General features: G+C 32.8%; 1 protein-coding gene across 1 annotated transcript in view; it reads right to left on the bottom strand.

The window, feature by feature from the left end:
* DYNC2H1 (dynein cytoplasmic 2 heavy chain 1) overlaps positions 1 to 27,989 on the bottom strand; it is a 315,287-nt gene that overhangs the window by 104,186 nt on the left and 183,112 nt on the right. Inside the window, exons 77-83 of the mRNA XM_054592495.1 lie at positions 26,521 to 26,681; positions 23,401 to 23,526; positions 20,826 to 20,936; positions 17,024 to 17,179; positions 12,453 to 12,528; positions 7,025 to 7,233; positions 3,666 to 3,770 (exon numbers count right to left, since the gene is read on the bottom strand). Coding sequence (XP_054448470.1) covers positions 3,666 to 3,770; positions 7,025 to 7,233; positions 12,453 to 12,528; positions 17,024 to 17,179; positions 20,826 to 20,936; positions 23,401 to 23,526; positions 26,521 to 26,681 — 944 coding nt within the window. The remainder of the gene's footprint in view (positions 1 to 3,665; positions 3,771 to 7,024; positions 7,234 to 12,452; positions 12,529 to 17,023; positions 17,180 to 20,825; positions 20,937 to 23,400; positions 23,527 to 26,520; positions 26,682 to 27,989) is intronic.

Raw genomic sequence — 27,989 nt, 5'->3', positions numbered from 1 at the left:
ATATAACAAGCCCATGAATTTAAAAACTTAAATCATTAAAATGTCCCCAAAACAAGTTACAGATTCACTGCAATCTTTATCAAAATACCAACATATTTTTTACAGAACTAGAACAAATACTCTAAAATTTATATGGAATCACAAAAGACCCAGAATAGCCAAAGCAATCTTGAGAAAGAAGAACAAAGCTAGAGGTATCATACTCCCGGATTTCAAATTATACTACAAAGGTAGAGTAATCAAAACATTATGGTATTGGCACAAAAACAGATACATACATCAATAAAACACAATAGACTAGAAAGCTCAGAAATTATTTTACACTTATATGGTCAATTAATCTATGACAAAGGAGGCAGGACTATACCTTGGGAAAAAGACAGTCTTTAGTAAATGGTGTTGAGAAAACTGGACAAATACACTCCCCAAAATAAAATTAGACCACTTTCTTATACAATATACAAAAAAACACCTGAAAATGGTTTAAAGTTTAAATGTAAGACCTTAAATCACAAAACTTCCTGAAGAAAAGGTAGACAGTGAACTTTTTGGTCTTAGCCACAGTGTCTGGGTATGTTTTTTTCAGACAAGGGCAACAAAAGTAAAAATAAACAAATGGAACTACATGAAACCAATATGCTTTTGGACAGTGAAGGAAACCATCAAAAAAATGAAAAAGACAGCCTACTGAATGGGAGGCTATATTTGCAAATAATGTAACCAATACATGGTTAATACCTAACATATATAAAAAAACTCTTAATACTCAACATTTAAAAAGCCAATTAAAAATGACCAGGAAACACATTTCTCCAAAGAAGACACACAGATGGTCAACTGGCATATGAAAAAAAAATGTATCAACAACAAGGAAATACAAATTGAAACCACATTGAAATTCACACCTGTCAGAATGCCTATTTTCAAAAAAACAAATAACAAATTTTGGTCAGGATGTGGGGGGAAAAACAGAATCCTTGTGCACTGTTGGTGGAGCTGAAAATCGATGAATCCACTAAGGAAAACAGTATGGAGGTTCCTCAAAATTTAAAAAACAGAACTATCATATGACCCAGACAGTCCAATTCAGGGTATTATCTAAAGAAAATGAAAACATTCAAAAAGATCTTTGTACCTTTATGTTCAATGCGACATTGTTTATAATAGCCAAGATATGTAAGGAATTTAGGTGTCCATCAATAGATGAGTGCATAAAGAGATGTGGTGTGTGTGTGCGTGCGCGCGCGCGCGCGCGCGCACACACACGGAATATTACTCAATCATTAAAAAGAATGAAATCTTGCCATAGTGGTAACATACATGGACCTAGAGGGTATTATTCTAAGTGAAATAAGTCATACAGAGAAAGACAAATACTGCATGACTTCACTTACATATGGACTTGAATAAAAAAAGAGTAAATTAAAAAAAGAAAGAGACACAGACTCACTGATACAGAGAACACAGTGATGGTTGCCAGAGGAGAGAAGGCTGGAGGATGGGTGAAAATGGTGAAGGGGATTTAGAGGTACAAAACTCCAGCTATTAAAACAAAAAGGTCATGGGAAGTAATATACAGCATAAGGAAAATAATAATTCCATAATAATTTTGTATAGGGACAGATGATTACTAGAATTATTGTGATGATAAAGAATATCAAAGTCAAATAACTATGTTGTATACCTGAAACTAACGTAATATTCTACGTAAAGTATAATATGATTTAAAAATAAAGTATTTCTCATATAATAAAACTCTCTTAAAAGTAAAAACTCTGTACATTTAAAAAATTATTTTCTAAGTCATTACATATCAATACTTTTTTCTTTAGCAAAAGTGAAAATTACATACATTCATAGAGACATGCATTCACAGTATATAAATTTAAATAACCAGGATACATGCTTCTACTTTACTCCTTATAGTTCAGAAATACTTTTTTATACATCTTTTTCCCCACTAGACTGAGTTCCTTCAGAACAAGAACTATTTTTATTCATCTCAAAAAAATAAAAAGGGAACCCACCTAATGGGAGAACATATTTGTCAATGATACATCTGATAATGGGTTATTAATTTCCAAAATATATAAAAAACTTATTCAGCCCTGGCTGGTGTGGCCCAGTTGGTTGGAGCATCGTCTAATAAACCAAAAGGTTTTGGATTAGATCCCCGGTCAGGGCACATACCTAGGTTGCAGGTTCAACCCCCTGGTCAAGGTGCATATGGGAGAACCAACTGATGTTTCTCTCTCACATAGATGTTTTTCTCTCTCTCTCTCCCCCTTCCTCTCTCTCTAAAAGTAATGAAAAAAATGTCCTCAGGTGGATAAAGAGAGAGAGAAAAAAATAAGAACTTACTCAGCCCAACATCAGAAAGACAATCAACCCAGTTAGGAAATGGGCAAAGGACATGAATAGACATTTCTCCGAAGAGAACATACAGATGACCAATAGACATATGAAAAGATGCTCAACATCACTAATTATCAGAGATGCAAATTAAAACCACAATGAGATACTGCTTCATGCCTGTGAGAATGGCTACCATCAACAAACAAGTGTCCATCATGTGTCCTTGGGGTGATGGACACATGATACAAACAAGTGCTGTCAAGGATGAGGAAAGAAAACCCTCATGCATTGTTGGTGGGAATGCAGACTGGTACAGCCACTGTCAAAAACAGTATGGAGTTTCCTCAAAAAATTTAAATATGGAACTGCCTTTGACACAGCAATCCCACTTCTGGGAATATATTCTAAGAACCCCGAAACACTAATTTGAAAGAATATAGGCACTCCTATGTTTATCGCAGGATTGTTTACAATCGCCAAGATCTGGAAAAAGCTGAGTAGATGAGTAGAAGAAAAAGCTGTGTTTCACTTACACAGTAAAATACTACTCAGCAGTAAAACAAACAAACAAAAAACTTACCTTTTGTATAGCGTGGATGGACCTGGAGATTATAATGCTAAATGAAATAAGCCAGTCAGAGAAAGAGGAATACCATATGATCTCACTTATACGTGCAATCTAATGAACAAAATAAACCGATGAACAAAATAGAAACAGAGACATGGATACATGGAGGAGACAAGCAGGTGTCACAAAGGATGGGGATTGGCAGACTGGATGAAGGACAATAAAGGGATTAACCAGAAAACATATATGCAAAACACACAGACACAGACAACAGCATGGTGACAGCCAGAGGAAAGGGGAATGGGGGCTAGGTGGAGATGGGTAACGGAGGGGAAAACGGGGACAAAAAAAGCGGCTTTTCTTGGGGTGATGGACACATGATACAGTGTGCAGGTGATGTTTTATTGAGGTGTACACTTGAAACCTGTAAGGTTTTGCAAACCAACTGTCACCCTAATAAATTCAATTTAAAAATTTATTGGTAAATTTGATTTGAAGTTTTATGGCTATTTGAAATATAAGAATATACTTAGTTTTATATCTGAATCGACATACTTAATATCTTTATAATAATAGTAATTTAAATCCAAAGGAAAAAAGGTAAAGGTGGAATATACTGTGTTAAAATAAAAATTTCAAATAAAAGGTTATAGGGTCTATAGTATTAAATAAAATTTAATGTTACTTCTTTTAGGCTCAGTAGCAACAATTTTTTCTAAAAGTTAATCTTATCTTAGGTTACCTGAGAGCTGATCATGCGCTGAGATGAGCGAGCAATATTGGCAGGCAGACCAAAGAAACCAGGTTTGTCATCCTCTGGAAGTTTTTCAATGACAGCACGATAGTCCTATGTATAAAAAAGACAATTTTTCAAAAGATTGAACTTACAACTTGAAATCATGAAGAATGGATGTTGTGAAGTACTAAATTACTAGTTATTAGTATGTTACATTTTTCTAGATAAATCTCACTTTTATACTGTACCATCAGTTATGTATAAGAAATGTTCTTTGCAATTACTACTTCCTCATACTTAAATTATTTGGCACTCTATTTTCTTATCCTAACTTCCCCAAATTGTTTAAAACAAACATATTTGAGTGGCTATGCCTACTAGGTGTAAAATATTGTTAGTTACCTCTGTGATTATTTTCCTTGTGACCTACTGAGTGCAGTTCTGCTTTTATCAAAATAAATATTTTTTTTAATTTATAGAGACTTGTATGAAAGCACTACTTTGTAAATTACTTTACCATAAAAGAATTCCACTGTTTGTCTTCAGTTAGCTGATGAGGTGTGATGAAATGACTGATAACCCTATCCTTTCATCCCAAGAATTACTGTACGCATTGCAAGCCAAGATTTGCCAAGAATGCATCTGAACAGTTACTCATGACTCGAGGTGGGTAACTGAATGTGGACCAACAGGATTTATCCAGTTTGGCCCAAAGATGTAAATTGTTTTGTTTATTTTCATGAAAATATAAGTTATTGCATATGCATCTAAACTGTTTTTCCTAGAAACAACCACTCTTGGTGAACACACTCATATTCTGCTCTTTGCACATCCTCATCTTTTCTACCCTTGGCAGCTGTCCCTGAAGTATTTCCATGGAAAGAATTGGATTAGATTTTAGGAAGTCCAGGACCTATAAATATGTCAAATTTGAGAGGACATGCTATGCAGAATCTTTGAAATTTTTCCGTTCCTAGAGTTCAACATTTGTAAACTTCCACAAAGGATTCAAGCACCACGTATACCATGTAAATATATATGTATTTCTATATGTGAGTACATGTGAATATAAGTTTATATATGAGGTTTGCCCAGTAGGTATACAGCCATGTAATATGAAAAACAGACATTTACTGAAGAAGATATAAGACAGAAGAAACACTGTACACCTTGTGTCATAATGATGCCTCAGTCCCCTTCGAAGTAGGCACCTTGGGACCTCACATAGTTCTCCCAATCGCCATCACTGCCCTGTGGTGTTTTCCTGAATCCAATTGATGGCATGAAATCTCTTCCCTTTCAACAGTGATTTTAGTTTTGGGAAAAGCCAAAAGTTGCAGAGAGCTAAATCTGGGCTGTAGCGGAGGCCGAGTCACCTGGGTCACTTGATGTTTTACCAAAAAACTGCATGAGTCATGATGCATGAGTACATGTGTTGTCATGATGAAGCTGCCAATCATTCACCAGTTGACTATAGCCGCAGCTTTCTCAATCATCTGAATAGTTTCCATGGAGAAATGTTCAAGCTTAACACAAAATTTGATGCAGATTCATTGCTTAGTCATTTTGAATGTCTTTTTATACGCTTTGTTCATTTTGAATGTGAAGGCCACACTGTACACATGCTCACTCAACAGTGTCTACAGCCCCCACTGACTAGCATGGTGAAGCTGTCATTGTTTACATATGTGCATTCTCATCCATTCTCCTTGGCTGCCAGGTTATACTGATGTCGTACAAACAGTTCTCATTTTATTAACAATGGCTGGATTTTTTCTCAGACAGACCTCATATATGTATGCATTTGTAAATGTGTACATGAAGGGGTATGGGGGGGTGGGTGGGTGTGCGTGTTCCCGTCTCCCTGAAAAACGTCTTAATTCTTCTATCTAGCTCAATTAGATAGAAAACGATCCTATAAATTTAAGACTATTACTTTTTTATACACTTTGTTCATTTCAATATGGCTGTGAAATTTTCTCATCTGGATTGGCTATTTTCTCTACTTAGGACTATACACTGACGTGTTTTCAAAATAATAGCTTCATATCCAAACTGAATTATCCTCACATGGGCACAAAAGAATAATTAATAAGTGAGACTATTTACATGAAGCACAAAAACAGAAAAAAAACCAGGCTATTAAATGGGAACATAAGGTGGGCCTCTGAGGAGCAGAAAATGTTCCGTTTCTTGATGCTGGCGCTGGTTACACTCATGTGTTCAATGTATAAAAATTCATTGTAGTGCACATTTATGATATATTTTTCTGTATGAATTTTTATTTTTCAATTTAAACCTCAAACAATAGAGATGAGAAACTTTTCAGGATGTACTTTCTGAAATATATAATAAATATGTGACATATATCTGTTTGCTCATTCATGCTAAGATTCTCCCAGTAAAAAGTGAACTTCATAGATGTATCAAAGGATCCACAGTGTCTAGAACAAGGCTAATATTGACCAGATGTTCAAAGTATATTATTGAATGAATGAATGAATGAATGAGTGAATGAATGAATGAATGAATAAAAAAACAGATGGGATACTTAATAAGATAATATGTAAGATATAATAATAATATACTTAACATTGATTTTAACCTTTAATTTTTTGACAAAGGAATTTTCTTGAAAAATACTTGAATGAGAAAAATGCACAATACTAAGAGAAAAACTATATAATTGTGTATATATATGTAATTCATGAAGAAATATAAAATCATAATTCTATGTAATAAAAACATTATTTGGGCATTTATATAACTACAGGCTTGTGGTAAAATATTGTAGAATTAAAGTATTTAGACTATATTTTTTACTCTTTTCTGGAAAAGATGACTACATTCTAGGAGGTTTTGATAGGATGACACAAAGCAAAAAGCTACAGCTGGTTAAAATACACATAAACAAAAATGTTTCTATAAAAGCCAGATAAAGTGACTCCATCTTCTGTTTTTAGAACTGCTTTAAATTTATAAGCCTGTAAGTGATGAAGAAATTTGTTAAATGTATTTTATTTCCTTTATATTATTGAATATATTGGAGCATTCTTATGCCTGCTAGGAAACAGCATATTCTCCTTTTCCAGAACTTCACAGCAGTGCTACATTTAAAAAATTTTCCTTAGCTACTCCGTTCAAGATTTACCTAACACATTATATCCTATTATCATCAGTCAATCTTTAGTAAGTATCCAAAAGCATAACTAGAGTTTAGAGGTTGTATATTGGCATATCAAATAATCCGTATTTGTGAATGATAATTACCTGTGCATTTGAAAAGAAACAACATATATCTAACAATGTAAGAAGTGACTCAGTATCTATCTCGTAATACACTGAAAATGATTAATTTTACCTACCAAAATGCTGCAGGATTTTGGTAGAGATAAGGAATATGGAAAAATGCTTTTCTTGTTCCTTTGGTTTAATACATCAATAATTGAAGAATTAAAAAACTGTTTCAGGTATGACTGAAGAACTCTAAGATCAAAATAGTTATCTATACGTCCTCCATAAATAGCATTTTCAAGTAAACCATGTACAAATTCCCACTGTATATCTTTGGTACCTATAATTAAAAAAAAATACTTTTATTAGTTTCATTTCTAAGCTATTAGAAATATTCTAAAAAATATTCTAAAATTTTCTAAAATATCAGCTAAATTCCAGTCTTCAATTATATTTATATAACAATATATATTTAATTCAGCTAAACCATTTCTTAAAATACTCATTAATATTAATAATTAATATTTAATAATCACAATTCCACATGAGGAAGACAAACAGTCCAATTAAAAAAATGGGCAAAGGATCTGAACAGACACTTCTCCAAAGAGGACATACAGAGGGCCCATAGACACATGAAAAAATGCTCAACATCACTAGTCATCAGAGAGATACAAATTAAAACTACAATGAGATACCACTTTGCTTTGGTCAGAATGACCATCATAAACAAATCAACAAACAACCTTAGTACACTGTTGGTGGGAATAAAGACTGGTAGAGCCACTGTGGAAAACGATACAGAATTTCCTCAAAAAACTAAAATGGAACTGTTTTTGATCCAATGATCCCACTGCTGGGATTATACTCTAAGAATTCTAAATCATCAATTCAAAAGAATCTATGCACCCCAATGTTCATAGCAGCACTGTTTACAATAGTCCAGTACTGGAAACAGCATAAGTGCCCATCAGTACATGAGTGGACCAAAAAACTGTGGTAATTTTACACAATGGAATACTAAACAGCAGAAAGAAAGAAGGAGCTCCTACCCTTTGTGACAGCATGGATGGAAGTGGAGAGCATTATGCTAAATGAAATAAGCCAGCTGATAAAAGACAAATATATGATCTCACCTTTAAGTGGAACCTAATCAACAAAACAAAACAAATGAGCAAAATAGAACCAAAGACATGGAAATAAAGAACAGACAGACAGTGACCAGAGGGATGGGGAGAGGGGAATAAGAGGAAAAGAAAGGGAAGGGGCAAGCCCAGGAACATGAATAGAGGACTCATGGGAACAGACAATGGGGAGAGATGAGGAATGAATGTGGGAGTGGGGGGATGGGACAGGGGAGAGCAATGGGGAAATAGGCAGGACAATTGTAACTGAACAACAATAAAAAATATTTAATAATCACAAATGGCTAATATTTACTGAGATTATTTAATCAAATAAAATTTCCCAAACATTTTACATTTATAAACTCAAGCCTCGTAACAAACATAGAATTATTAATATTATCCAATTATACAGATGGAGAAATTGAGGCATAAGGAGTTTGAATCACCAAAATCAGAAAATCACACACTCCCACAGATCCGGACTGAAATGAAGTGCACTTAAACTAGCGCCACATTCATCTGCCACGTAATGCTGCCTCCTTAAACTGAAAATTTCTTAGAAGAACATATTCAAAACGTAATTTTATACAATGATGAACTCAGTTCATAAAATAATCTGATTAATAGTGAAACTACTAAATATATTCACACATTAGTCGTCTCCATGTCATGATTTTTATAGTCAACTGTCCATTTTCTATTCTAATAAAAAAATAATATAGTATAAAAAACCACATGGGACTTATTAATATAAGCTTTCACTCTGAAATAGAGACATCTTCTTAATCACAGTTCAGTGGAAATGTTAAAATATATGAATTATATGTCAAGTCTGCAGTAAATGATGGAACCATACTTATATTTAAAATAGCTAGGTAACATTACTGCTAGTTTACTAGTTTAGTTCTTACTAGTTTAGTTCTATTTCATTAAAATTTTTATAAAATTCAGAGATAATCACAAAGACTGATGGCAGTGTTACTATTTACCTTCGGGCATAGGTGATTTACTATCACCTGCAGAACAAGGGCCCCAGGAGGGCGCATGTAGGACTAGTTAAAGTTGTCTGCCACTTATATCTTACTATCAACAGTGGCTAAGTAGCTATAACAAAGGATTTTACCAAGACCTGCCAATCTCCTAGTTGTGATGTTCAATAAATAATATACTGGTACTGTGTATATCATTCACTCATTCATAAGTCTCTGGGACATAGAAAAACATTAATATACCTTTCAACTTAAAAACAGAGCCATCACAGAGAATATTTTATGAAATTCTTATAAGAAAATCATATTATTTTTCTTATACCCATTGTTCTCAAGACAAGTTTCATTTTGTTTAGGATAAAAGAAAATAAAATAAATTATAACAGCAATATTAATAACAATAATGACTGATAACTTATTCAATATATTACATGCAATCAATGTTAAATGTTTTATGTATCTTTTCTCATTTAAACTTCTCACAAATTGAATCAGTTGAACTAGTGTCTATTATTTGTTCTTATTTTACAGATCAGGAAACTAAGGCTTAAAGGTTAAGAAGCTTTTTCCAGGTCCCAAAGCTAATATTATCTGTAGCAACTACCCCCTATAATTAGAACTCTTTCTCTTTTTTTGCATTTAATTCTATCTATATGGACGTCTCTTAATATCAGGAAATTTATAATCATAAGATTATACAGTTAGAGTTTTACCGTAACATTTAATATTATTTTAAAGCACCTGCCTCTTTTTCCACCAATTCATGGTGTAACAGATGTAAAAAATCATGTGACGCTGTTAATTCCATCACAACCTTGAAATACAATGATAAACAAATCATTCAAACTCTGTGCTTTGGCTTCCTCATCTTAAAAGGGCAATAATAATTTATGCCCCATAGTGGTATTATAAAAAATCAAATAAATGTTCAAAAGCATTTGGAAAATTACCAAGTGTCCATGCAAGGTAAAGTATTAGTATATATTCTCCAAAAAAGTCTTGTGTCAAATTAAATACAACAGCTCACAGAAATTAGGAAAGCGGCTACTCTCAGCACAGAATGGGGAAATGGTGAGTCATGTGCAGACAGGAATAGAGGTGGTGCTTTAGAATGTTGGTATTACTGTTTATTGATTTGGGGCTACTTACATAGGTTGAATTTATAAAAATTTATTAAATTGCACATTTTTGTGTACTTTTCTGATACACAATTCAAAAAAGTTTTTAAATAAAAACTCAGAGTACTATTTGGCATTATTTAATAGCTATTACTTGATGAAATGGAAAGAAGTGAACAGAACCATGTTGTGATTTGGACATGAAAGGAACAGAAACTGTCAAAGCACTGCATGTTTGAGGATGACAAAAGTAAAAGAATCCATGGTGATTCACAGGCTTTGAACTTGAACAACTAACTACAAGAATGGTGGTGCCATTTACTAAAATGGGGCATACTCCGAAAACTAGTTTGACAGGGTTGCAGGATTTATGGGGGGTGGGGAGGGAGATGGGAATCAAGAGCTCTGTTTAGGACTTTTTTTTAAGCTGGAGATTACTATCAACATATTTTCTTTCCTAACCCATCACTGTCTATATTCTGGGGTCTCCTTGCCTTGGGCCTCTGCATAGTAAACTTCAGAGACTGTTTCTGTCTTCAGGAGGCAGAGAGCTTGTGGACTCAGGGGATCAGATTATATGGTCTTGTTTGCTGTCTTATCTCAATCCATTGTTTGTACCTTGATTACTGATTCATGCTTAATCATACAATTGCAACTCTAGAGATTCTTGTTACTGACCTCAGTCCATTCTATTTTTTAATTTAAACAGTTCCCTTGAAAGAGAACTGAGTAATTAAGTTGAACTCTGAAACTTCTGAAGCCCACAAAGTACAGACAGGGTCTTTCTAGCTTTCTCCTTCCTAAGGCTACAGAGCATTAAGAAATCTTAAGAGTTATAACAAAGACAATGACTGTGCCCTGGCTGGTGTGGCTCCGATGGCTGGTGCACCATCTAGTAAACCATAAACTGATGGGTCATGGGTTTGATACCTGGTCAGGGCATGTGCCTAGGTTGCAGGTTCTGTCCCCAATCGGGGCACATACGAGAGGCAGCCAGCCCATCAGTATTTCTCTAACCTTGATGTCTCTCTCACTCTCTTCCCATCTCTCTAAAGTCAATGAACATGTCCTCAGGTGAGGACTGAAAAAACGAAATAAAACAAAAGAAAACAAAACAATGACTACAATAGATTGGAACTCTCAGAGAACTCAGCATGGCAGCCAGAACAGAAATCACAAAATAAAAGGCAAAAAGCAAATTTTATGAAAGTTTAAGTCATTTTTGAAAAAAAAATGTTGTTAATATGATCTCAATTTTTTTTTCCACTAACACTAGGGATAAAAATTTTCATCAATAAAACTTACCATCATACCTCAGACAGGGGTTTGATCTCCAAAATATATAAAGAACTCACATTACTCCATTCCAGAAAGACAAAAAATATAATTAAAAAATGGGCAAAGGACCTGGATGAACACTTCTCCAAGGAGGACATACACAGAGCGCAGAGACATATGAAGGGATGCTCAGCATCACTAGCCATCAGAAGGATGCAAATTAAAACCACAATGAGATACCACTTCACATCAGTCAGAATGGCCATCATAAACAAATGAACAAACAAATGCTGGCGAGGCTGTGGAGAAAAGGGAACCCTAGTGCACTGTTGGTGGGAATGCAGACTGGTGCAGCCACTCTGGAAAACAGTTTGGAATTTCCTCAAAAAGCTAAAAATGCAACTGCCTTTTGACCCAGCAATTGTGCTGCTCGGATTATACCTTAAGAATCCCGAAACACCAACTCAAAAGAACCTGTGCACCCCAATGTTCATAACAGCATAATTTACAACAGCCAAGTACTGGATGCAATCTAAGTGCCCATCTGGAAATGAGTGGATCAAAAAACTATAGTACATTTACACAATGGAATACTATGCAGCAGAAAGAAAGAAAGAGCTACTACCCTTCATGACAGCATGGGTGGAACTGGAAAGCATTATGCTAAGTAAAATAAGTCAGGGGGTGAAAGACAAATATCATTATGATCTCCCCTAGAAGTGGAACCTAACCAACAAAACAAGCAAGGAAAATATAACCAGTAACATTGAAAGAAAAAAGAAACCGACAGTAAGAAGAGGGAAGGAGGGAGGGGTGGAACAGGGAAAGGAAGGGGAAGGGTCAAATCAAGAAACATGTATAAAAGACCCATGGACAAAGCCAAAGGGGGGAAAGATTGAGGGAGTGAGGTGAAGGTGGGTGGGGCAAGGGAAAGTGGTGGCAGGAAAATGGAGGCAAATGTATCTGAACAATAAAAATATTTTTTTTAAAGTAATAAAAATAAAACAAAATAAAATATTTTTTTTAAAAAAGAAAAAAAGAACTTACCATCAAAGAGCCTGTCAATAATGTTGTACCCAGCCCGAAGATCTGATAAAGAAAACTCATAAAATTTGGTCCAACCCTATCAAAACAAATTTTAAAAAATTAAAGAAGTATAAACAGTTCAAAGATATGTATGTATGCATTACTGCCCTTACTATCTTTAAAACAATGTCCAATACATGCTAAAAAAAATCCTGAGAATTTTTTTAAAAATAATAAATCTATAATAGTAGTAATATTTTAAAAGAGATTTATTTACCTCCACAAAATGCAAAAAAACCTTTATAATACATAAAACTTTTTTTATCATTGAAGTATGTGGGAATACAGTCAGAGGGAGAACAAACTGGCATAGTAAATTTTGAGTCTACATACTATATATACATTGAGATAGTTCCCCATAATTTTGAAATTCAGAACTGTGGATTTTCTCCACAAATATGAAAACAGAAAGATGACAAGAAAAATTTTTAAGGGCTCAAAGACATATAGCATTATTTTCTGTACATCTGACCCACAAAGCATTTGTATTGCAACTAAATAAAATATAAACCTACAGCTAATAACTACAATCCTTGAATAAAGAGAACATTCATAGAGGTCTATATTTCGTCAAAAATATATAAAACAATTTAAAAAACTTCCTATGGGGTTCCCATTAACTGTAACTAATTACTTTTATGCAATTAAAATTTTTATGAAATGAGTATTTTTATTACATAAAACTAAAACTACATGTCATGCTCTGGGAATAAAAGAATGAACAAAACATAAATAATTCTGCCCCTCATGAAGCTTTCAGTCAAAAGTGGGGTGGGCAGGGAAGAGTGGGATGGTTGCAATCAATCACTCAAATACATGTACAACTATAAAGTAGGATGCTCTCATGGGGACAGGACTAGAATTGATAGAAAGACAAAAGTATATAGATAAGACAATAAGTTAAATAATTTTTGTACTGGATTATAATGAAGGTAAAGATACAAAGAAGGTATTAATAATGACTTCTAAATGTATGGTTTATTTAAATTGATGGTGGCATTCATTGGTAAGTGGAACAGTGGAAAAATATACGGTTTGGAAAGGGATTTCATGCAATCATTGAACAAAACTGTTCAAACAAAACTTACTGAGTACCTACTATATACCAATCATTATTTTGGTCAATGAGAAACCAACAATGAACAAGACAAAATCTGTGCTCTTCAGAAGCTTATGTTCAAGTATTTGTACCCAGAATATGTGGGATTTTCAGTACTCTGTATACCACTGTCACTGACATAGTATTTGATAATTAATGATTTTTAAAATTATGATACAAAAAATCTGAAAGATAATTTTTGTTATTCATGTCATATCTTCTGATAGGAATAATGCTGTAAATTGTGAAGAGGTTCTTTATACAGCCAATGTACTCCTATTTAGCCCAGTTGGATATCCAGGCTCTGTGTTAAGTGCTCTTATAAAGATGAATGTGGTTAAGGCTGTTATCAGGTGCTCGCAATCTACTAAGAATAACAAAATGTCTGCCCTGGCTGGTGTGGCTCAGTGGATTGAGTGCCGGCCTGTGAACCAAAGGGTTGCAGGTTCGATTCCAAGTCAAGGCACACGCCTGGGTTGTAGGCCAGGTCCCCAGTGGCGGGGTATGAGAGAGGCAACCACACAGTGATGTTTCCCTCCCTCTCTTTTTCCAATATATGTGTATACAATAGAGGATGTTATTTCTGTAAAAATATAGGACTGCAATAAAAAAAATAGCAAAAAATAATCTTCTACTAACATGAGAAATAAAACCTGAGTTGAATTAATAGATCTTTACTTCTGACAGTTGGCATTTCAGGAAAAAATAAGAAAACCAAATTAAGAAAATAGGTAAAATAGAGTTTGTAGAGCTATATATCCATATGACATGGTCTCTATCAATTAATGGTATTCTCAATTTTGTCTGCTTTTACCTCCAATTTTATGGTTTTCATGATATCAAACTTAGAGTCTTAAAAAATATCATTAATTTTTGTGTGTGTATGAAAGTGAATATCTATATTCTCTATGGAAAGCATTTTGATAATATTTATGAATTTTTAAAAATACATATGTAACAGTGTGGTGACTGCTGGGGAGGGGAATATAAGGTGTCTAAATGGTAATGGAAAAATACAATAAAGATTAAATAAAAAAAGTAAAATGAACAATGTGAACAAAATAAAAGATCTACAAGCATAAAAATATAGAAATAAAGATACATATATCTTTTGACCCAAACATTCCACATGTAGAAAATGGCCACCGTAAATAACCGCTAAAAGAGACAAGTATAGGCAAATATTTTGTAACAGCAAAGATTGAAAAGAATATGCATGCCTACTCAGCAATACAAACTGCTTAAAAATATGTATATTGATATAATGAACAGAATATTTTTATATTAGATATTAAATGGGGATTAATATTAATAATCTCTAAAATATACTAGTTATTAAAGCAATGCACAGGATTGTATTTGTAATGTGCTGTCAATAGAGTTAAAAAGAATATGTGAGTGTATTAAAATACATAAAATATGTTTGCATGTTTATATACCATCTTTAAAGGACACCCAAATAATGGTGCAGTTGATGCCCTGACAATAGATGGCAGGAGGATAGAAAGGAGGAGACCAAATTTTAACTGCAAACCTTTTCTTAACTTTTTAATTTATGCTGTGTGAATGTATTATTTAATAAAAATGAAATCTAATTTTATTTAAAAATACGACTTTTCTTTTCTCTATAAAAGTGCATCATTTTCACTATTCTTCAAGTATCCTTCAAGATTAACGATTAACTGATACCTTAGGGTGAGGATGAATGCCAGAAAAATTGGCAGCAAAGGTTTTAGAGAAATTCAATGGGCCTGGCCCTTTCCAAACTCTATAGTTTTTTAGGTATAGTTCCTTCAGCAAGTTAATTACTATTGAGATCCATTCTCCTAATTTGTAAAATGAGAAAATTAAGAATACGTCCCCAGAACTGTAGTGTGTAAATTATATGAAACAATACATTGCTTGTTATTATTTACTATTTCATGAGTTTGATGAGTATTGAGAGACTATGCACCAGGCATTGTGTTAAGCACTTCTGAACATACATTATTTCATTTAATCATCACAAGAAAAATAAGTGTGATTGTTATTCCCATTCTGCAGCTGAGGATACTGTTGCTTACTAGAGTTAAAATAATTTACCCAAGGTCACATAGCTAGGAAATTCTAGAGTCAGGGCTCAAACCCAACTTTGTAACTCCATAACCATGCTCTCTTTTTTTTGACATGTAACTGAAATAGAGAGAGACTAAAAGGGAGGCTGGTAGAGAGGGAAGTCTGAGGAGAGATTATCCCAACAGAATTAGAAGAAGTTGAAAAAACAGGATGGGAAAAATGTAAAGATGAAAGAATGATGCAATTGGTGGCTAAAATAGGCATCTGGCAAGAGGAGATTTCTGGTACCAGGGAGGGCTGCAATGGCATGTGGTCTATTATTGTTTATAACAAGAGTTAACAGCTAGGGTCTATGGTGAGAAAGAGCTTGATGAATCCAAAGTCCATAAGGAAGTCTAGTGTGACTAAGGTGTAGAGAACAAATGGGAACAGAGGCTTAGGAGGATGGTGAAGAGTTAGGCAAATCTTTCCTTCTGGACCATGGTAAGTAATTTGCATATTTTTTTCCCAAATACAACAGAAAGCCATTTGATGGGTTTTAAGGAGAGAAATAAATTTATACATTAAAAAATAATTCTAGCTGCTAACTGGAAAAAGTAGTAAGAGTTGGAAGGCTAACTCAGAAAGTACTACAGGTGAGCCCTGACCTGCATGGCTCAGCTGGTTAGGTAGACATCCTTCCTCAAAGGGAAAAGTTGCCAGTTCTTTCCCCAGTCAGGGCACATGCCTGGGTTGCAGGTTCAGTTCCCAGTCAGGATATGTACAAAAAACAACTAATACATGTTTCTCTCTCACATCAATGTTTCTCTCTCTTTCTCCCTCCCTTTCCTTCTCTCTAAAATTAAATAAAATCTTTAAAACAAAAAAGTAGTATAGGTTAGAGGTAACAGAGCTTAGCAAAAATGGTAAAGAGAAATGACAAATCTGAATTATGTTTTAGAAGTAGAATCACTAGGACTTGATAATGGATTGGGTAGGATGGCTTAGAAAAACAAACCAAGAACTCCTAGGTTTCTAGTTTGAGGAAGTAAATGGAAATCAATGCTTCTTATTGAGAAGATATACTAAAGGAAAAACAGGTATGGGGAATTCAGTAGTAGAACGTTGAAGTGTCTGTGAGATATAAAGCTATAAAAATGATGCCTAACAATTATTGAGGGCTTATGATGGTTTAAATATTTTTCTGAACACTTTAATTCAAAGAAATATGACTAGATAACTATATATAATCCAGGAGATTAACAGAAAAAATTGAATTAGAGATATAAATTTATGACTCATGAGCCAAATTATGAAGTAATTCTAGCCATTTCTACTGAATTATAAAAATATTCTATAAAAATATGTAGAACTTATATGCAAGACTAATCTTACTTACCTGTGGAATATAATTTCTTCTTTCTTGACATGCAGCATGAAACCATGCAAAACTGAAGAGAGCATGAGCTCGATGTATATCACCTTTCTTGCTAATCTGCTCAGGAGTCCAAGATTCATAAGTACGCATTAAATTCTTCTTTAAACCTGGAGGTGACTAAAGAAAAAAAAAATAACAGACATGATATTATTTAAAAAAAAATTAATCAGCATTTAATACACTTGAGAAATATTTTAATGAAGAAAATGTTACATTACCAAACCAACTTAAATTATTATGTTACTTTAAAATGTATAAATATAAAACTCCTTGTACCTAACAGTTCATCTCAATTAAAAATCCAAAGTATTTTTTTTTATTTAAAAAAACCTATAAACCAACACTATTCAAAATAAGACAAGTTTTAGCCCTGGCTGGTGTGGCTCAGTGGACTGAGTGCTGGCCTGCGAACCAAATGGTTGCCAGTTTGATTCCCAGTCAGGGCACATGGCTGAGTTGCAGGTCAGGTCCCCAGTAGGGGGCACGTGAGAGGCAACCATACACAGATGTTTCTCTCCCTCTTTTTCCCCGTCCTTCTCCTTTGTCTAAAAATAAATAAATAGAATGTTTTAAAAAACCTCAGTTTTATATGATCATGAAGGCATTTTAGTAAAATGGTCTTTTATTAAGTACATATTCAAGTTTACTCTTTTAAAATGAAAGTATTTTGTTTATGAAACATTTATAAAATGTTACCATAAAATAGGCCAACTTACCTGAGAACTATTCAATAAAATGACATTAATAGAAAACTGAACAATCATGTAGAGTTTTTAAAAACACTATTCTAAGGTTTATGCAAAACAGATAAATCATATGTAATTACAGAGAAAAATCATACACAAATACAGGCTATTTAAAAAATAAGAAAATGAAAACACTAATGTCAAATTATGAGATAAGGCCAAAGATATTCTTGACTACAAAATCACAAATTCATTTCAATATTTATGCAAGTATATATAACCAACTAAGCATTCAACATAAGAAATCAGGAGGAATAAAAGCAAAAACAAATCTAAGGAACATTAAGAGGAAAAGAAAAAAGCAGCTAATTCAGTCAACAGAAAAGACAAATATGGCAATGGGTATTTGGAATAAATTTTTAAAATGCTTTTGCAACTAATCAAAAAAGACATGTTAACAATAGAATGGAAACTTAACAATTTTTAAAGATAATAATGCATAACTATGTGTGCACATATATGCATATATAGTAATTTTGCAATACATGGTAATAACAATGCACTATGCTATTTCCTAGCACCAAATTATCTACATTGGTATAAGAAATAGCAAACAAATTCACCAAACATTTAAATAAAACTAAAAATTTCCATGAAAATACCATAAAATTATCTCCTTAAAAGAATCCTGGATAGGGTTGCACTTTAAGTTCAACATTAGAAGAACAGTTCCCCTGACGTATTAACTCTTCATTAACTGAAATATTTACTGTGTTCTTTCAACATTCCAAGTATTATGTAATAAGAACAAAAAAGCAAAAACAAAACCAAAAAACTCCCACCCTTATGGTTCGCTCACACAACTCAGTTTTAGAATGCAGTTTAGTAAGGGTATACTGGGTGCATGGCTAAAGAAGATTTGTAAAGGATATTTCTTACTAGACATCATGATGACACTCGTTCAATTAACATGTTTCCAAATATTAAATCGTCTTTGCAGAATCTAGATTAACCCTATCCCTCTTTCTCCTCATATGAGACTAATAACTTCAGATTAAAAAAAGACATACTGATCTAAAAGAAGAGGTAGGTATAACCACTAATAAAACATTTTTCTTTAGAGAAATTATTTTATACAAAGAAATTTCTAAAAACAGAGAAAATGAAAGCAGCATCCTTTTTTACCAATTTTAAAAAGTTTTAATTCAGTTTATTATTTATGACTTTGACCAGTTATATGATATCTTTACAAACACATGTGGTTTGGGATATATCAGGTTTAGGAAGGATCTTCCCAGAATTACTTGTTAGAAGGATGGATAAACTGATGGATGAAAAAAAGGAAGGGAGGAAGAAAACAAACACTGAAAATCTAACTTAACTGTGTCAAAAAAACACATGAAATAAAAATTGGCTATCCATGTGCAAAAAGAATAAAGTTAGACCCTCGCCTTATACCACATACAAAAAATAACTCAAAATGGATTAAAAATCTAAATGTTTAAGGCCTGAAACTAGAATACTCCTAGAATAAAACATAGGGGAAAAACCTCATTACATTAAATTTGGCAATGATTTTTTGGATATGACATAAAAAGCACAGGCAATAAAAAAAAAATGACACTACATCAAACTTAAAAACATCTAAACATCAAAGGAAACATAGTGAACCAGCAAATCTATAGAATGGGAGAAAATATTTGTAAACTATGTTATCTGATAAGGAACTCCTACACTTCAACTCTCAACTCCAAAATATACAGGGTAAGGAAAAAGTAGGTATACAGTGGTGAGTATGCAAAGCAGAGTTTATTCTTGTATTATTATTTATTAATTAGTATATTCTTTTTCATATAAACAACTGTAAACCTACTTCTGCCATACCCTGTAAGGAACTCCTGTAACTCTACAACGAAAATATTCTTATTAAAAATGGGCAACTGACTTGAGTTAGACATTTCTCCAAAGAAAATATACCAATGGCCAAGAAGCATATTAAAGGATGTTCAACATCACTAACATCAAGGAAATGCAAATGACAGCCACAGAGAGATATCACCTCATACTGTAAGAATGGCTGATATTAAAAAAAAAAAACCACACAGAAAAAACAAGTATTGTCCAGGATGCAGAGACAATGTGCACTGTTGGTAGGAATGTAAAATGGTACACTACAATGGAAAACAGTATGGACGTTCCTCAAACAATCAAAATTAGAATTACCATATGATCCCACAATCCCACTACTGGGTATATATCAAAAAAAAAAATTGAAAACAGGATCTTGAAGAGTTATTTGCCCACGCATGGTCACTGCAGCATTATTCACAATAGCAAAGAGTAGGAGGAATAAATGTGCGTGGACTAAAGAATGGATAAGGAAAGGATACAATATACATACAGTAAGATATTATTTATCCTTAAAAAAAGTGTGGTGATTGCAGGGGAAGGGGAATTGGGGGAGGTGGAAAAGAATATAAGGGGGATAAATGGTAAGGGGAAAATACAATAAAAATACATTTTAAAAGTTAAAAAATAAAGAAAAAAAGGAGGAAATACTGACATATGCTACCCATGGACAAACTTTTGAGGGCATAATGTCACATAAAATAAGCCATTTGCAAAAAACACAATGCATCTGCTTCTATAAGATATCTTAAGTAGGAAAATTCATAGAAACAAAGTAGAATGGTGGTTGTCAAGGGTGAAAAGAGAAGGAAATGGCAAGTTGCTTTCAATGGATACAATTTCGGTTTTGAAGATAAAAAATTTCTATAGATCTGTTGCACAATAAGGTACATATAGTTAACACTACTATAGCAAACACTTAAAAATTTTTAAATGGTAAATTTCATGTCATGTATTTTTTACTATGAGAAAAACAACAGAATATAAAATAAAATTTGAAAGAAAAATTAAACATATTTTTATAAATGCCACCTTATGCTATTATTTATGTATATTAATTTCATCAAAACAAAGTTTTATATAATAAATGGTTGTTTACAGAGCTTTGGAAGGCATGTAAAGATTACTGCACATATACAACTAGTGGTTCAAGTTTTATATCTTCTTACCTCATATGTTATCTTCAAACTTGACTGTAATAAAATAGGAGTAAAATTGGGATGAACTTCTGCAGTGAGCCAAAGACGAAAGGTATCTTTAGGTTGAAGAGTATTCAACTCCTTGTTTATAAACACAACAATAATAAAAATCTATTTAAATATGCACACAAATTTCCATTTTATAAATACACTATTACTAAGTAATTTTTCTTACTAAAATCTTTGTGACTTTTTGATATATTTCTTAATATGCTGATTATATTTACTTTAAACATTCAACTTTTCTATTATTAGCTTAGCATAATAGATAAGAACTTGACCTGGAATTTGACCAACAGGCTTGAACTCCAAATTCTGCCACTTACTTGCTATGTGACCTTGGGTTCTATGGCTTACATCATCTCTGAACAAGAATAATAATAGTACCTACCTCATAGTATTGTGTAAAACACTTTGATACATATTTAGTACAAAACAAGTGACAGTTATAAATGCTATGCTAAATTAAGTCATATTTTGGCCTTCAGGTTCCCATTGCTTCAATTCATGCTTCCACAAAAGTTAAATATAGTGGTATCAATTTCTTTATTGACAATTTTTAGTGTATCCTATTGCATATGATATAAATTGAAAACTTTATCATACAAATTCATCTGCCCATGCTACATGCTTTAGTCACTTACTCAAATTTTTATGCCTGTGTCTTTACTCATCATATTCTTTCTGCCTGTTATTCTCTTTATAACCTAACAAATTCTTTATAGAATGAATAAATGAAAGAATGTTAATAAGAAATGTTGATAACTAAAAAAATTTTGATAGTTCCAAAAGTGAACTCTAAAAATCATTTTAATAAGTATAATCTATGTCTAATACTAACATTCAATATTAATGTGAACTTTGAGTTAACCAAAAAATGGCAAAAAAAAATGACTATAAAAAATACCATGCTTGCTTAAAATACTAAGTGATAAAACATATCTTTACCTAATAATGATTTTAAAATGTAAATTTTTAAAATGTAAAGTTTTATCTTTGGTTAGCACATTTTTCAAAAAGTTGATAGAAACAATACAGTTGCAACATAGCTGTATTTAAACAAAATTTGTAAATTTATACCCAAATAATTAATCCAAACTTTTCAGAAGAAAAGAAGCAGTTAAAATTTTTAAAACTTTTGTAATACAATCTACCCTATATGCTTCAAACGTTCTGATTAACTAATAACTGTAATTATATTTTACACAAATTAACAGCTATCAATATACTGTTTAAAACAGAAAGCAAGATTCAAGGATTCACAGGTTTTCTTTATATATTTTAAAACGTGATTCCTCAGATATAAAATGTATATTTTTACACATTAGTTATTTTTACAGAATATTGTAGTAATAATGAATATTTAAATAGTTATATAAAGCTCAGTTCCAAAATCTGTATTGTTAATTAAAAGTAAAGACTTATCATGGGCCATAATTCATTCACTCAGTCATTAACTCAAAGATTTATTGACTATTTTGTGTAAGGTGATATAGTTGCCAGCTTATTAGAACTGCACAAATTTTTAACACATCACAAATAGGCTAGGGCCTCCCTCAAATCACTCTAATTCTGTTTGAATCTATTCTAAATAATACTTCTGGCAGATCAAATAAATTGATTATTAATTTCCCTGCTACAGACCTTCTTTGACTTTCTATGTCCAAGGACAAAAATTCCCAATTCTGTATGTGGTTCTCGGGGTATTCCATAACCGAACTCCTTCAGAGACATCTAACTCCACTGCCCGACATTGCCCTGCCCAGGCCCTTCTAGCATATGCAAGGACACCTTATTCCTTGCACTAGGCATGAACATTTCCACCACTATGTCTCTACCGTATTGCTGAAATTAATCATGACATCCTCCCCCGCTCCCCAACAGTTAGCTCAATCACACAGAGCCTTCAAAGAACATCTTGTCTTCAGAGCTACCTCTAACTACCCAAGGCCACAATCATTTTTGTTAAATGAACACTGGACTTAAATCCAGATTTGCATTTAAAATCTACCCAGCAATTTGTTCCATTTTAAGGTTATTTTCATGTTGGGGCCACTGAGACAAATGAAATAATTGCTTAAGTTTACATCCTAGCTGTCTTAACGACGACGATATTTGTTCTACAGTTCCCTCGAACTTGTCTACATCTTTTCTCACCATATGGGCACAAGAAAACAAGAGCATAAAGAGAAAGTAATGTTATAAATATATCTTCTACAATCCTTTAAAGCACTTCTCTATTTTTTTTTCCTGAAAAAAATTCTCTAAGTCTCCCTTTAGTCCTGATTAATAATTTCTTGGCTTTTCTTAAATGCCTTTAAAAAACGGAGTTTTATAGACTTTCTATTAAAAGATCCATCTTGGTCTGTACAAGGTACATATTTAAGAAGAAAATGCTTACCAAATTTTAAATGATTTCTCAAATATTAATTTTTTTTAAATATCATCATAAATAATGCATGACATATTTTAATACTGATGTCCCTTTAAGATTATTGAATTGAGTATATGTGATATTATGTGTACCACATCTATCTGAATCTACCTTTTCCAGAACTGGGAGCCAAGATACCACAAGATGTAAGTTCTTCAAACAGAGCCAATCTCCATTGTGAGCACATTCTTTTAGCATTTGAATTGCTAAATCAGCTTGACCTTGACCCATGGCAACCTGAAAAACAAAAACGAAAAACAAAACTGAAAAAGTAAATATGACATGTTATAACATGTAATCAAGATTCTCAATTTTTAATAAGAAATATCAGACTCTCTATTTTTCTATTTATTAAAATGTATTATCCTTACATGCTTGCAAGCTACAGAACAGTATAAAAATTATTGAATAGCCTTTTATTACTCATCCCACTATTTCCTGTAATTCTTACCCTCTCAAACATAGACTTTTAAAAAAATTTTTTACATAACTATAGTCTCACTGAATACTTTGAAATTTACTTCTCTTTATGTCTCCAACATTGCACATATTTGGCCCTTAAGTTAATGGTCTATTTAACTGTTATCATGCATTCCCTGGTCCTTCAACATTTAGCAAATCCTAACACGCCAAGGAGCCTTAAGACTGTACACTCAGCCTTCTGCTCCTCCACTGTTTCTCTGAGAGAGGTAGTAGGGAGGAGAGAGAAAAGGGGAGGGGAGAAAATAATGGGGGGAGTAAAAATCCTAATGTCATTGGAATTCTATTCCAATGTTTTCAATCCCCTACAGTACATCAGTACTAGAACAGGCAACTTTATACAATAGAAACTTCCAAGCTTTAAAAGTATTCAGGCAGAAGTGGGAACATCCTAGATACTACTTTCAGTACATAAGATTTCTCTATTATTTAAATGATTGGCGTAGGTGACTACTTAAATCAAAGATTCTTTAAAAGTTTTAGCCAAGAATCTGAAGTAGGTTCATATCAAGTCTAAACTCCTCCAGTGTTTTTAAGGACAATTTATATCATACTTGTATATGAATACTAGTTTTAAATTATATAAATTATACATGTAAATAATTTATAAGTATACATATACTGAGAATCCTAACAAAGTTTTACTAGGTACGTAGTCAAAACGCTTTTGAAAAGTACTGTTATAGATTACTTCAAACAATGGTGATTTCTTTTTTCCTAATGAATACAAGATATCATTTCACTGAATATTTAGTTGACTTTTACAAGTATTGGTGTTGTCTTCAATTAGATTATAAAGTTTTCAAGGGTGGGAACAATGTCTAATTCTTTGCATGCTAAAGCATACAATAAAACAGGCAATATATATTGGTTGGGTTTTTTTTCAATTTTCAAGGTCTAACCTGGAACTAAGTGAATAGAGGGATGAAAGAAATAGTCGTTGAAATGTTTCAATGCACAAATTAGTTTCCCATTAATTAAAATGAAAAAAATAAAATTAAGGAATGTACAACATAATCAGAATTTTAAAAAAATACATATTTTGTAGAACTGAAACAGTAGCTAAAAATAGACAACTCAAATTTTTCCATAAGGCATAAATTGTGTGAAAACAACTTAAGAGATTCATGGAATCTTAAACTATGTTACTATACAAATATTTTTACACACAACAGAAGAATGGTTAGGCTCCCCAAAAAACCCTAACTAGTTTGTTAAAAATTTATTTTTGCATTAACATATTATCCTTAATATACATATTCAGCACAGTAATAAAATTTTTAAATAACAGAAGTATAATTATGTCCATATTTAAAGGTTTTAATACATTAAACAATTTTGCAAGTTCAGTACATAAAACTCTCAAAGTTTAAATAGTCAAACTTACCGTGAATGCAAACAGTTTTATAGTTCTGCCAAGATTGTTGCTAACAGATACAACCTATAGAAAAGACCAGGCTTCCCAGTCCTGGTCTTGTGGTTCAGTAGTCTGAAGTACTGTCCCACACCCCAAAAGCTGGTGGGGCTCAATCTCTGGTCAGGCACACACTTAGGTTGTGGGTTAGATCCCCAGTTGGGGTTAGTATGGGAAGTAATCAATTGATGTTTCTCTTACACTCTTTCCCCCACCTCTATCCCCACCTCACAGTTTCTCTCTCTCTAAAATCAATAAATATATATCTTCAGATGAGAATAAAAAAATAAAAAATTAAAGGGCTCCCCCTCCTCAAGATACTTTATTGATAATTCAATGCTATCCTAATAAATATATTAATATTCTATAACTAGGGTTAAATGAAATTCCCTAAAGCTAAGCTGTGCAAAATATGCACAGTTGAGCCCACCTCTCTGCCTTTCTGCTGTCTTCTATTTATGTTCCTCGTAACATCTAACTTTTCATTTTTGGTTGTGGTGAAGTATTTGCTTTTTTAATCATTATTAATTACTTTCCCAATAGAAAGGTATTTATTCATCTGTGAGAAATGGAAGGTAAATAAGTGATCCAACTTGTGAAGGTAAATAAATTATCAAACTTAGATGCAAACTGAATTGAAGAGGTCACTTGAACAAATTAACACTTCCAAATGTACTTCAAGAAAGATACATTTTTTTAACTTATGTATTTCTTTCATTTCAGTTCTTGCAGGTAAATATTGCTGATTTATTGTAAAAGCATAGAACTAAAATTTTAAAAATTATTCTTAAAATATAAGTAATATATTTTACCTCCTTCTGGAGGTCAGAAGTCTCACTGGTCTAAAATCAAGGTGCTTGTTTGAAAATATGAGTAGCACTAAAAGGCGACATTCTTTCTGGAGGCTTGAGGAGACACTCCTGTCCTTGCCTTCTCCAGCTCTACAAGCCACCAAGAATTCTTTGCTCATGGCCCTTTCCTCTGTTTTCAAAGCCAGCAGCATAAAATCTTCTCATCTCTCCGATCTCTGATGCAGTCATCACATCCCATTCCTTCACTTGGCCTCCTCTGCCTCCCTCTTCTAAGGACCCTTGCGATTATATTGGGTCCACCTTGATAATCCAGGATAACTTCTCCAAATTAGCTTAATTACATATACAAAGTTCCTATTACCACGGAGAGTGATAAATTCACAGGTCCTGAGGATCAGGGCATGGACACCTTTGGGGAACAGTATTTGGTTTACTACAACGACAAGTATCTGTTTCACTAATAGGATCAAGTAGGGCAGGAAGAGCAATAGCTGTTGTATAAACAGTAGGGCATTATGTACTGACCTGGTGGTAACATTCTCCACTCCTTTCAGCATTAGCAAGTTCTTGAAGTTCCTGAGAAGGATCAGCACCCGGAGAAATAATTATCAAGATGGGTTCAATTTCTAGTGTCTCTTTGTACAAACGTTTGAGATTTAGAGGAGGTGGGGACAACTCTTTTAGTCCTAAAAGACACATTAAAGAAATTAAAAATAAGAAGTAAAATGAATCAGAAAAATCTATTAAAACTAATTATATAATATATAATAGACACTAATTATGTGAAGTATAATCCCATGCATACTGAAGTTTTTACACTCTAAAATCATTCACGCACTACTAATAAGATTAATAGAATACTTAGGATGCCAGGCATTTTTCTAAATGCTTTATATCTGTATCACCTAATTATACCATTAAGAGGTTGAGTCCTGATGACCACATTCAACAGATGAAGAACAACACAATGAGTATACAATTTTCTCCCTACAAGACTGACCCAATAGCTCATCTATACAGCTTTTCCTTCCTGTAAGTGATAACAGAGCACCTACTCTGTACAATGAATATGAGGAATCAGATTTTCATAATGATCTGGTAAGCAATTTAACTGTTACGGTACATGATGAAGTTATTTCTTATGTCCATGCATTAAGAGAAGAAAAAATGATACAGAATAAGAAGAATGCTTAGTTCAGACACAGAACTATATAGCTCTCACTTTACGTTTCTTCGATGTATTATGTGATAAAAATACATCAAAATATATATAAAGATAGCACCAAAACCAGGAAAGGAACCCAAAGAATCCAAATGTTTAAAATGACTACTGACTAAAGCATGTGTTTTATTTGGAAAATATATGCAAACAGAGAAACTGTCTTTCAAAATTTAAATTCATATTGCCATATCATTTCTTAATTTAAAAAATTTAAACTGTGAACTCTATGAGGGCAGGAATCGTATCTGTTTTGTTCACCATTTTATATCCAGGGCCTACCATAAATTCATCTATTACTTCTCTAGTCAAAATTCCACAGAAGATATATATATGTTCAGTTCATTTTATACAACATTTCAAATTACTGAAACATTTTGGAATACAAAAAAATCACCCAAAATATCATACCATTTAAGATAACAGGTGACACATTCATGTTACTTGAATTCTTTGTTAGAGATTCTGCCCACAAAACTCCAATAAAATCTCCATTGCATTATAAGTGAACTGAGTCTGTATATAATCATTAGCTTTATTAACACAAGTAATTTTGACTCATTATACCATTAGAACTACAGTGTGAATCATTTAAAACCATTCAACAAAGGTAAAAGCCTCAATATGTTCATTGTATTATGAATTATCATAGTGTAGAACTAGTTGTAAATCACTGAGATATTATAATCTGACCATGCATCTGTCAAATATGTCATTTCTTTTAAAATAACAATGAAGAACTAAAAATAAGTTTAAAAACTTAAAGCTTTATTAT

This window comes from Pteronotus mesoamericanus, unplaced genomic scaffold (genome assembly GCF_021234165.1).
Source record: "Pteronotus mesoamericanus isolate MK-2021 breed Mesoamerican mustached bat unplaced genomic scaffold, CSHL_Meso_final scaffold_36, whole genome shotgun sequence".
Taxonomy (NCBI): domain Eukaryota; kingdom Metazoa; phylum Chordata; class Mammalia; order Chiroptera; family Mormoopidae; genus Pteronotus; species Pteronotus mesoamericanus.
This window is presented reverse-complemented; position numbering and strand designations above follow the sequence as displayed.